Consider the following 12,350-nt stretch of genomic DNA (forward strand, 5'->3'; position numbering starts at 1 on the left):
GCATGGATAAAGCTGCCTGGTCACATTTCAAAACATCCGAACATGACTTAAAAACTTAGCTACAAATGCCATTTGTAAAGGTATTAACACAGGGAGATAATCATACACTGACAAGGATGTAAGAACAAATTAAATATTTTTATTACAGCACACGCAAAAGCAAAAAATATGTAGGAATGATGGGCATTCAAAATAACATAAACACTACTAATATGGATACTTCTATTTGCTAGCAATTTTTAAGTAAATTTGTTAACACTCTTACAACATTTCCATAAAAAAAATGTAGGCTGTACAGCATAATAACATGATGTGCCTATAGGGCTTGGCCCCCATCTCTATACCAGAACAGTAGAAAAATAGTAATTATAAGACAGACAAACTGAGATACAATGCAATAAAGGCCCACTGTTTCGTGCTCCTCAGAAGAAAATCAGCTCACAAGACCTGAAACAAAATACAGATGGTAAGTTTTATGTTGTTTTAAAAAAAAAAAAAAAAAAACATACACCATTATGTTTGTTTGTTCATGTTGTTTTTATGTGCAAATGATCATAACCAAACTAAACCAACAACAACAGAAAGCAGATCTATGACACATCTGACAATGTACTGTGGTCTAATAACTTACCCAGATAATCATCCATGAGAGATCCAATGGCAAACTGAAAAACAAGGAAAACTTTGTTTTAATTTAGTCTACAGTATAAAAGATCGATGAAGGCACAATGGCATCCCACATTGATGTGTTGAGCTGAGATTTTTCACTATTACCGTCTTGGCGTCTGTAAACTGGATGTGACAAGTGATCTGACTGTTGAACCATACACTTTAATAAGTATGCCCTGAACAAAGACAGTTGTAGCGCGCTGGCAGTTTGCAGACAGCACATCGACTGGCAAAGAATATCTGCTGTTGATGGAGACAGAGTACAAAGTGGGTGGTGCAACCCGTCTATGGGCAACTCTTGCCTGCGCTGTTGATGAGCCATCAGCCAGTTGGACCAAATTAACGTACGAGAGGAAGTGAAACCGAGTTCTAGAGACAATGAAAAGTGTCCACTGCAGCTACTGTCTGTACTTTTAATGCTGTACTTTTAAAATCTGTGACATTTTGAGGGGTTTTTTCCCCACACTTCTCCTATTTGTGGAGAACTCTGTGGTCGCTCTCTTCCCTATTTTGGCCCACTTGTCAACCAATCAGCATTCAACCAACACACAGCGTTATCCACATCCTGCAACATGCAGTTGGTATTTTTGCACTGGATGTACGCTTGTCTGTAATGAAATAAACACGCAAAAAGTTGCAATTGCAGTGCCATCAACTACACATTACACTGGCCCTGATAAACCAGGTGTGATTTTTGTAACCTGGCACACGTGGCATAGCCTGTGCAGCCCAGGTTGAAGACACAAGGGTAAAAGCAGGTCAGTCCTTACCACCATTTTAATAATATATTAGTGCAGGAGCTCAGAGATTTCCCAATTACAGAGAGGGAGATGCTGGAAGAGTTGGAAAAAAGCAAAACTTTCTGGAGAAGACTGAGCGATCGCTTTGCTTTCTGTTTCGATTTCTCCCATTTCCACACCAGCACTGATGCTGAGGTGAGACATATAATTCAGGAGAAGAGCCACAACCCTGTCATAAACTATGGGTTGGCCGTGGCACAATCAATCCTGTGACCAAAACTAGGTGTAAGGCACTTCTGCACTGCCTTAACTTTTCAGAGCCCGTAACTATGAACATCTTTTATATTTCTAGGAAATTAACTCGTGCTTAAGTCTACATAAGGTACTTAACTAAAGAAGAGTAACAAACTTGGGGTGAAGTAGTTCTTCAAAAAATAAGAACACTTACAATGTCATTCTTATCCACTCTGGTTCCCACAATCTTCAGTCGGATCTCATCATCTTGCTGGATTACAATGTCCTTAATAAGAGGAAGAAACATCCTTAAATGCAAAACTGACACTTGTGTTTTAACCTTTATCTTCACTATAATGTGATCACACGTCTGAGTTTGCTGAAAACTTTTTTTAACACATAATAATAATAATGTTTTAACTTTATTTTAAAAGCCAATAAAGGCAAAGAAGAGAAATGTATTTTAATACATGTTTCTGTAACACAATTATTGTTTCAACTTAAGAAATGTTAAATAACAATGAAACAATACCTCATCTACTGTCTTATAACAGGGTGGATTAGAATTGGGGTCAAATTCCATTTCTGAGGGGATCGACTGCAAAAGAAATGTATCATGAGATTGAATTACAAACAACATAAACACTGCAAAGTGCACTAAATGACAAGTAATTAAACACAATTGTAAATATCTTGCTGACTCACGTGGCGAGAGATGAAGCAGGACATAGGACCTATTTCTGTGAACAATCCGACCTGTAAGAATTACAGACATATTTAGAAACATTTCAAAAGGAAGACAGAACACTATTCTTTTTCAGCAATTCATGACTTCATTCTTAAAACTGGACACATTTAGTTTAACACTTTGGCTGTTAAAATGATTCAGAAAATTCAGAAGTACAATTTTTTTTATATTTCTACATCTTATAGGATGGATGGAATACACGGTGTAAAAAAGTAACTTCCCCCTAAACCTAATAACTTTTCGTGCCACCATTGCATTTGCAATGTTTTACATCTCTGTGGAGGAATTTTGGCCCAATTCTCTTTCTGGAATTGTTTTGAATTTAGCCACATTAGAGGGTTTTCAATCATGAATGGCCTGTTTAAGGTGATGCCAAAGCATATCAATCTGAATTAAGTCCAGACTTTCACTATGCCACTCCAAAACTTTCATTTTAGCTTTTTAACCATCCAGAGGTATACTTGTTTTGACTCATTGTCCTGCTGCATAACCCAAGTCACAGAGAGCCTCAATGCACAGACAGCTGAATGCATTTTTCCATTTGTAGTTAAACGCTCTCACTGTTGTTCAGTGGAGTCCCAAAACTTTAGAAATGGCTTTGTAACCCTTCCCAGACTGACATGTGTCAATGACTTTGTTTCTCATCTGTTCTTGAGTTTCTTTAGTGTGTTGCTTTTTGAGATCTTTTAGCCTACATCACTTTGTCAGACCAGTCCTACTTCAATTCAATTCATTTTTATTTATCTAGTGCCACAGTTGCCTCAAGGCGCTTTATATTGTAAGGTAAAAAACAAACAAACATAGAAATCCCCAACAAGTTAAGTGAGTTCTTGAGTCAACAGGTTTGACAGTGATCAGCCCTGGGTTCAAGGTTCAAGGTTCTTTATTTGTCACATGCATAGTTATACAAGTATAACACACAGTGAAATGTATCCTGACACGCTCCTCGACATGTGTATAGACATCTGACTATTTTACAGAATAGACAATATAAACATATTTAAAGTTAAAGGAATTTGAAATGTACATTGTGCCTGGGTTTAGAGTGTCTGGAAGAGAGTCCTGTCTCAGTCAGTTATAGATGATGTGAGAGGGCGGGTGTGTGTGTGTGTGTGGGGGGGGTTGGTTTAGGGCCCGGATGGCTTGGGGATAGAAGCTCCTCTTGAGTCTCTCTAGTGAAACACACAGGGCCAACTAGGTTTTGGATAGCTTTTTTCCCCTTTAATAAATGAATTCATTTAAAACTGCATTTTGTATTTACTAAAGTTAAATATTAAACCTCTCTCTGATGTAATTTTTTTTTTTGATGATCATCAAATATGCAAAAAGAAATCAGAGAGGGGACAATTACTTTCCTACAGCATGGTATGAAAACTGTGTTAGGGTTTTAAGACTCTAAACCTGCCCCTCACCTTGTTAACCTGAGTGACCACTGCATCCACAACTTCTCCTTTAAACGGACGGAAGACAATGGCCTTGTATTTGACTGGATAGAGGACAAAACCTCTGCCTGGTTGGATTACGCCAGCTCCGATGTTGTCAATGGTGGTAACTGCAATGACGAAGCCATATCTGCAAGACAGAATTAAACAAATTATTTAAATTGCAAAACAACCTCCATCTGTGGCCCAGTTTTCCAGAAGCCACTGGTCAAATTTCAACCTCTTTTTAGCCTTTGTTTTAAACTATTTTTAAGTCAAACACAAGAGTCACTCACTTGCCAGTGCAGGTCCCCTCGACCTCTGTGAAGAGCTTCTGCTTCACGGTGTTCAGCAGATTCGGACCAAAATATCTCGGATGTAGTAAGATTTCGTGCTCCAAAGAAATCTGTGAAAACAAGGCTTTTGTAAATTAGCTTGCCGTGGACAACGTCACTGCTCAAGCTATTCTGCTGCCGTTCAAAAACAAGAGAAAAAACACTTGTAGCATCTCCACACGGCTATAAAAGCGCAACAGTGATAACAGCTTTTAAGGGTATATGATAAAGTTTTACAAAGCTACAGTAGCTACAAGCACGCCAGCCAAACTCTTATCAACAACAGAACCAGACTGCCGTTAGCGATTATATACAGAGAGCAATACAAATACTTACATGGTAAAACATTTCGGTCTGTTTACGTTTAGTCCCAACTCAAAAATCGTTTTATTATATTTTCTAAAATATGTTTTTTCGTGTATTGAATGAAAACCAGCCGCTCGTTTGTTCCGAACAAAGTCACTTCCGAGTCAGAGGTCGATGTTGGGACGTTATTGCCCTCAGTTCTGTCTCTCAGGAGCGTGTCGCTTTTCTTCACTAATTTTGGTAGACACGAAAGTCACCTGTAATAATCACAAGTGAAGTTAAACAATAAATATTAATAACAATTTAAATATTTTATCTGCCTTATCTAAGCATCGCTTAATTAACTATTTAAACGACCCACAGCAATCAGGCTAAACTTTTCAATCCAGTCACAGACTGACCCCTGTCGGTGAGGAGGACTAGTGCGTGAGGGTGTGGACGTGCAGCAGGCGTGCCTCCATACTGGGTTTTGATTGGTTTGTTTTCCGCGAGACTGTTAACATCTGACATATAAACGAAGCAAAAACGAGATATTTGCTAACACGATGGCTGATTAATGGTAAACACTGCTTCAGTTATTGTGTAATGTGACGCACTGTGGAGTCGAATAGGTGACTGAAAGCTGGATAAGTAAATATCCCTGCTTAACTTAGCGACATTAGCTCTAACTTTGTGCCTCTTAAGAATTAGTCTGACTTCCTTGAAAACCACTCCGCCTGGATACAGCAGTAGCTGACTGACGATCAGCTTAATCTCACACCAGCCTCCAGTTTCTGCTGACTGACATGGCGAGTAACCTCGTCTCGAAGCTGTTCCGCCCTCCTCTGACACAGCTTGTAAGTTGTTCCATACTTTTCCACTTTGTAGGCTATCTCCAGCGCACTTTATGGGTGGTTTTATGTGACTGCGCTGTCCTCCCTGCAGGTGTCTCTGCGTTCAGGTTGCTTGTTACGGGGGAAGGGGGCGGTAGCAGCAGCGATGGGCACCAGATCTTCCTCCAGTGGCTCTCCACCAGAGAAAATCAGCCGATACCCAATTCCTTACAAGAAAGATCTGCCGTATGATATAGTGGAGCTTATGGAGGAAGTGGAATCAAAGGTTTACATATGAGGCGTTCAAGGTCTTTAAGTCTGCTGAACTTGATTCTGCTCCCCATTAAACCTGTATTTCCTTACAGGGAGGATTTTTGCCCAATGTCTTCAAAGTGTTGTCTCACAGGCCGGCAGAGTTCAGAGCCTTCTTTGCATACTACAACGAACTGATGAACAAGGACACAGGTGTGCTTGTGTGTTGTATGTCTTTGTTTTAGCAGCAGGCGCGTTTTTGTCTGAGATTCAATCGCATGGACAATCTCTGGGAAACGTTAGGCCCCAGAAGGTGCACACACTTCAATAATGGCCCCACTCTTCCCACTGAGAAACAACACCCAGAACGACATGAACCATGGTGACACAATTTGCTTTTTTAGTGGTTTCAGTAGGGATGAGAAAGTCTTTGGAGTTTGTTGTCTTGTTTGGGTTTTATATTTTCTGGGATTGTGTGTGTGTGTGTGTGTGTGTGTGTGTGTGTGTGTGTGTGTGTGTGTGTGTGTGTGTGTGTGTGTGTGTGTGTGTGTGTGTGTGTGTGTGTGTGTGTGTGTGTGTGTGTGTGTGTGTTACTTACAGGCAGTACAGTACAGTGGTGTGGTGGTTAGCACGTCACCTCACAGCAAGGAGGTCCAGGGCCTTTCTGTTTGGATGTTCTTTCTGGGTACTCGGGCTTCAAAGACGCCCTTTTAGTGAGGTTAGGTTAATTGGTGAGTCTAAATTGGCCAAAGTGTGGATGGATGGATGTTAGATTTCCTGACTCCATGTAGTTTAGACCTGTTTCTGAATTGTTCCTTTCAGAAAATCATTTCTAAAATTCAAAACCTGCATCCCTTGCAAAACTACACATGTAAATCCTGTCACATTGCAGGATATCTATAGCATTCTGGGTTCAATGAATCCATAAGCCATCATTTGTGTGTGTGCACCAGCCTTGCTTTTTAAAAGTAAGGAGAGCTGCAGATTTGGTATGCAGGCTTAGCAGCTACCTTTAAAAAGAATGCATCATATTGCCTAGTATGAATGGATGTATCCAACGCACGTAAAAATGAGCTCTTTTCATACTTGCGTGCACTGTAGAGGATTGATGATGAAATCATAACTGCAATATATTTGTGGAGTATTCCTGTAACAGGGGTTGTTTTGTTTTTCTTAACTTTTAAAATTCAGTTGTGTTTATTTTCATTTCAGATCATTTTGGTAATGTGTAACCTGTGAGTCACTGTTTGTCCAAAAGAAATGTGTTCAGTAGCTTAGAAATGGGACAGCGGCCCAAATTATGTTTCACAGAAAGTTAAAAATTCTCTTTTAATAAGAAGCCTTCAAGATGGGACGTAAACTAGATGCAATGTGGGAAATGGCTCATTCCAGCACTTTAATATTAACAATCGCTGCCATTTTCATTGTTTGGCTAGTTTGTTGCTACAATGTAAATTAACTTTTCCGGGTGTAGGCATATTTGTATTAGCCTTTTGTCTGCAAGTCTGTACATCTAAAATAAAATCTGTCCTGAACAATGCACCACAGCCTGAGAGTCTAGCAGATTGGCTTTAATTCTAAACAGAGTTGAGATTGCACCTAAGATTGTTCAGGTGTCCAAGTACCAGGTGTACTGATTTATTGGTAAAACTTTAACTAGATCAGGTTCACTTCAGTCTTTTAGTACCGGACTGGATTGTTATTTGAACATGTTTGTGAGATTAAGTTCTTTTATGAGAAGTGTTTGCACCTTTTCCTTAAATGCAGCAAATGTAATTTTGACTCAGTATTTTTCCGATAGTTTTAAGTGTCTATTGTTTTGCAGGTAGATTAACCAAGGCAGATCGTGAGCTGATTGTAGTGGCAACCAGTATCCACAACAGGTGTCTGTACTGTGTGGTATCCCACAGTGCTCTGCATCGCATCTACTCAAAGAACCCCACACTTTGTGATCAGGTAGAATCTTAAATCCAGTAATTATAACAAAGGTGTTTTAAGGTATTTTGTATATACACTCATTATGTGGTGTGCGACATTAAAACTAGGCTACCTGTCACATCTCTTACTTTCTAATACAGATGCTGTTTGCATGTGGCCTTCCTGTTTGGTTTTTCTTAATTGCCATAAATCAGCAAAACACACTTTTAGGTCTAATTGGTGCTCTGTTTTCCCCCAGGTCATTGTGAACTATGAAAATGCTGACCTGGCCCCTCGGGAGCGTGCCATGCTGGACTTTGCCATGGCCGTGTGTCGCTGCGACACCATCACAGAGCAGCACTTTAAATCTCTGGAGGAAGCGGGCTTTGACCGCGAGGACGCCTGGGATATAGCCGCCATTGCTGCTTTCTTTGCCATGTCTAATAGGCTCGCCCATCTCACAGACATGAGGCCAAACCTGGAATTTTTTAACCTGGGCCGTATACCACGGGACAAGAGCAAGGACAAGGTGGGCGACGGCAACTGAGAAAGGGAGATGTTACAGATTGTCTCAGGTCAAATGCTGTATGTGATGTTAAACTGTTCATGGTGAAGGAAAATTCTTTTATATTGTATCAACATATGACTGTTGATATTTGAAGTGTGGTTTAATGAGGTGTGATAGCCGTTCTACAGGTGTACACGCTAAAGGCAAATAAATTGACACTGAAATTAGTCTGAAGGTCAGGAGTGTAGAATTGAGATTTAAGTAGCTTTACTGAGCCTGTTTGTTTGTTTGTTTCTAGTTTTGTTTGTTTTGGTTTTTTTTTTTTTTTTTTTTTTTTGTGCCAAAATCAAGTTATGCAGTGCAGGCATCTAAATGGGGCTTGTAGGAATAGTTATGTTAAGATTTATTCCGATTCTCTCGTGACTCACTAAGTTGTGGTTAATAGAGGGGTTAAGAAGTAGCCCTTTGTTTTGTTTTCTGCAGTTAACACATCTTATCTTTGAATCTGACCAGTGTGTAAAGTAAGAAAGCTTATTTGGCTCAGGCCTTAATAGCCTCCACTGCCATGTCATTGTTTTTTGCAATGTACACGAAAAGCATACCAGGATACACAAGTAACTGGACACAGAGCCATACAGTTCTGAAGTATTGGATAACTTTGAACCAATTTCGAGTCCCTTCCTATGGCAAAAAAATGTCATGAAACTGACTTTTCTGTGTGTTACTGATCTTATTTTAACGTTTAAATGGAAAATTGCATTTCCTCAGTTTCACACTGTCTGTGGGATGAAGTTCTTGATATTATGTGAGCTTGTATTTTCAATCATTTCTGTGTACAAGTGAAAGATGGGGCTTTACTTGCATATGTCTCACCTTTGTCACTGTCAACAGAAATTCCCTAGTCTTGGAAAAGTGCTTCCTATCACCACCAGATGGCGCTGCATTCATGAACCTATTGGAATTTACACTACAGTCTTCTATATGTAACCTCTGACTCATTAATAATTCCATATGTGAAAGATGGGCATATAAAACCTACAAAGAAGAGCTTTAGATAAAGCCTGTACTGCTTATTCAAAATGTTGCTGAAAATTATCTCCAAGATTTTTTTTTTTGATTTTTTTTTTTTTATTATTATTATTATTTTTTTTTTTTTAATGCTGCAATCATGCGATCCCTTTTCCCAGTGTAACTCTTATCTGTTGGAGTGTCTCACTTCTGTATAATACCCAGCATTTCCTCTGAAAGTTTACTTTCTGCTATCAAAAGTGATAAAGTCAAACATGACTCCAGGCATCACCTGAAGATTTGCTCTTTTTTTTTTTTTTCCTCTCCTCATGCATTAAAAACTTCCCTGCTCACTTGAATATTTAGGTGATCTTCACACCAGGGGACATGAGATAGTGTGTAAAGCTTACAGGAAAGAATTACAAATATAGTTTCTGTATCATGAACACCCTGAAAGTCAACCAGAGCAGATCCTTATTGTAGCATAATGGGATTATTTATGTATATACACATTTAAATTTAATCCCTGTGCAAGAAGATGATGTGTCATTAAACCATTTGAAACAGAATCACCTGATGTTAGCAAAGGTCATTTCATAGATAGTTTTCTCCCTGTGTCTGTCCTGGGAGACCTATTGATTTGATAAAGTGTCATATGGCTCATGTACTATTACAGGTTCACATTAAGCACCAACCTTTATGACCCCCATGTGTCCTATGACTGTTAAAATGAGAAAACAGTCTCTTGACAAGACAAGTAATCTGAGGCTGCCCTGCACCATTCATGTTGTAATTAGAATAGAATAAGATACAATTTTAAATGCGCGGTTTGTTGAGCTTGAGCACATAAAGATAAAAGCCTTCAAAATGAAGGCTTTAACCATTTCCTGTTGTAGTCTGTACTTTGGTGGAGGAATCAAGGTTTTATATGGCAGCTGTATGGAGAGTCTGCAGGCCTGCCACAGTGTCTTTATTCTCCAGAGGGAGATAAAACAAAGCACGACACACATATCAAATGGGGTATGATAAAGAGCAGAAGGAAAAAGAAAATTGAGGTTGGGGGTTATGTGGAAACAAAGGTGGAAAAAAGCAAAGTAGACAACATTTATGAAACATAACTTAGATGTTTCCAGACGGGGTCCAAAGGGTCCAGATTTACAGCATGAGGCACTCGAGACCACTTAGGCAATTACATAAATGCAGACAAACCGTGAATCAAACAGATATTAGACATTGCATTGATCATGATTTGCACAGTAAGGCTTTCTTGGTGTGAAGTTGTATCTCTCCACTTACTTTAGGCATATTTGATAAATTCTTCAATATATTCCCATATTGAAACAAGTAATGTGAAATTATTTTCCTGTGCTGACGGATTCCTCTTATTCATTTGTCATTTTTTCATTTCATGTTAATCTGTCAACCTTTTGAGAACAATCTCCAGATTTTACTGCATTATGCTTCATCCAACATGGCGAGTGGAAAGATGAGAGGGGAAGTTATGGAAGAAGTTGCTTCTCATCTTTTATTCCTCCACTGGGTGTTCAGGCAGACTTGTCTGCTTTTATTTAACACAACTTTCAATGTTGTCAGACAGCTTCGCCAACGTTTCGCACTTCTTGGAGAAAAGGAAGAAAAGGGGCGAAAAAATATAAAGTAGGACAAATTAATTGAAATTAATATTTAAATAGATTTTCTTTTGCATCCAAATTGTGTATTCAGCATTTGCTCTTTTTGTTGCTGTGGTCTTGTTACGCTGTTCTGGTACTCTGTGTGCAGTTCACTTGTAAATTCAAACTCCAAGGCAGCTCAAAACCTTTCTGTCCTGTCTTCAACACTCTAAAACTGATGATAGGAATGAGGTTTACGCTTTTCCTTTAAGCGAGATGCTATATCTCTACATAAGGGACACATTTGCCATTTGCAGTGCAGTGAAGAGAATGAAGACAGGCAGAAGAGCTAATTTCTAGCAAGTGAGCACATATGGGACATTAGCAAATGGAGAGACACAAGGATGAGACCATTATCGTTCCCGTTAAGAACGTGTCGGCTACTGTTAAGAATACGTTTGAGCATGCATACGTGCAGGATTGCATATGCACATACTTTGTCAAGCAAAGAGTGTGTGTCTGCTTGTGTGTAGAGTAAGGCTGTTCTGTAAGCCTTTGCAGCTGGGGTCATTTGCATGAATTTGGCTTGATGGAATTTCACATTAACTGGCTACTTGCCCCCTTATCTGGGAGTCTAATCCCTACAGACTCATCGTGCAAACCCATCACACAGCTGCTAAACAGAGTGGAAAGGTTGGAGGGAAGTAGCAAGTAGAAATGGCTGTGGTGGAAAAACAGAGCATCTATTTGTTACAGCCCTTGATGGCTTGACATTTCCTCTTTTTGTGTGGCTAACCTTTTTTGAGTATTCCTTATGTGCAAATTTGTGTTAGCAAGATCCTGACCTGGGCTGGATTCATCATCCTTTCTTCCTCACTCCACCTGCCATTGTAACAGTGCCCCAGTCCAATTCCTGACACCTGGTTAATAGTGCATCTAGTCTGTCCATTGAGACGGCTGTTATTTAGTGTGAACAGTTGGCTACTGTGTCTGTTACTAGCTTCCCTGCACTCATCGCCTACAAGTAAGGAAATATTATTGTTTACTGATATTATGAATAACCAAAGACTGCAAATAAATTATGGATGCACCTACATTTTGGTTTCATCAGAAGCAGATATCATCCCTAAGGACAATGTATGCTCATGTGATATTGGCTTTTCTAGCTCACTGTATCAAGCATTGATTAATGGTAGTCATGTGAATGATGCAAACCAGATCCTTTTATTTAGCAAAATTGTGATTAATAGTCAAATGTTATAGTTGAGGGGCACCGGCAGGCCTCCACATGCACACACATTAAATAAATAAATAAATAAATCAAGAAAAGAACATTTGGGGCACACATCAGGAAAAGGGCAAGTGCTTTTGGTTGTTTAGATTAAGTGCAGGACCCATTAAGTCTTGGAAGCTGTATATTGACTTGAGTTAGGAGTCCACTTTTAGTTATATTTTTGCCTCGACATTTGTAAATCTCCTAATAGACAAGGGTTGGTTTCACTCACTATGAGCAGAGCCCAGTGTGTAGAAAACAGATTGCTGAGTTGTTGAAAGAAATGATTTAGTTTAAGAAATAAATAAACTTGGCACAGAAGCATGATGCAAGAAAGCTGCAATGGAAAAGTCAATTTGCACATCTAAGACCTGATCATAGAGCTCATAGACTTTTTGTAGCAGCTGTCACTGTACGCATCACAATGATAGAAGTCGCTGACTCGTAGATAAAGGTGTGGCAGCAGTCAGAGGGAATTTAAAACAGCAATCAAATGAGCCATTGCGCAAGTTTCATG

The 12,350-nt window shown here is 39.3% G+C and overlaps 2 protein-coding genes across 2 annotated transcripts; one reads left to right on the forward strand and one right to left on the reverse strand.

Moving 5' to 3' along the window:
* Positions 1 to 148: 148 nt before the first annotated feature.
* Positions 149 to 4,630, reverse strand: polr2g (RNA polymerase II subunit G). Its single transcript, XM_063496652.1, has 8 exons — positions 4,484 to 4,630; positions 4,109 to 4,218; positions 3,804 to 3,963; positions 2,349 to 2,399; positions 2,176 to 2,241; positions 1,858 to 1,929; positions 632 to 665; positions 149 to 447 (listed from the first exon to the last, which is right to left on the reverse strand). Exons 1-8 carry the CDS (start codon positions 4,493 to 4,495, stop codon positions 434 to 436), a joined length of 519 nt encoding a protein of 172 aa, XP_063352722.1. The 5' UTR covers positions 4,496 to 4,630; the 3' UTR covers positions 149 to 433.
* A 264-nt stretch (positions 4,631 to 4,894) lies between these two features.
* Positions 4,895 to 9,511, forward strand: si:ch211-175m2.5 (uncharacterized protein LOC568697 homolog). Its single transcript, XM_063496642.1, has 5 exons — positions 4,895 to 5,289; positions 5,378 to 5,551; positions 5,631 to 5,730; positions 7,343 to 7,473; positions 7,694 to 9,511. The coding sequence occupies exons 1-5, from the start codon at positions 5,239 to 5,241 to the stop codon at positions 7,979 to 7,981; spliced, it is 744 nt and encodes a 247-aa protein (XP_063352712.1). The 5' UTR covers positions 4,895 to 5,238; the 3' UTR covers positions 7,982 to 9,511.
* Positions 9,512 to 12,350: the final 2,839 nt, after the last annotated feature.

Source organism: Pelmatolapia mariae, linkage group LG2 (assembly GCF_036321145.2).
Source record: "Pelmatolapia mariae isolate MD_Pm_ZW linkage group LG2, Pm_UMD_F_2, whole genome shotgun sequence".
Classification (NCBI taxonomy): Eukaryota; Metazoa; Chordata; class Actinopteri; order Cichliformes; family Cichlidae; genus Pelmatolapia; species Pelmatolapia mariae.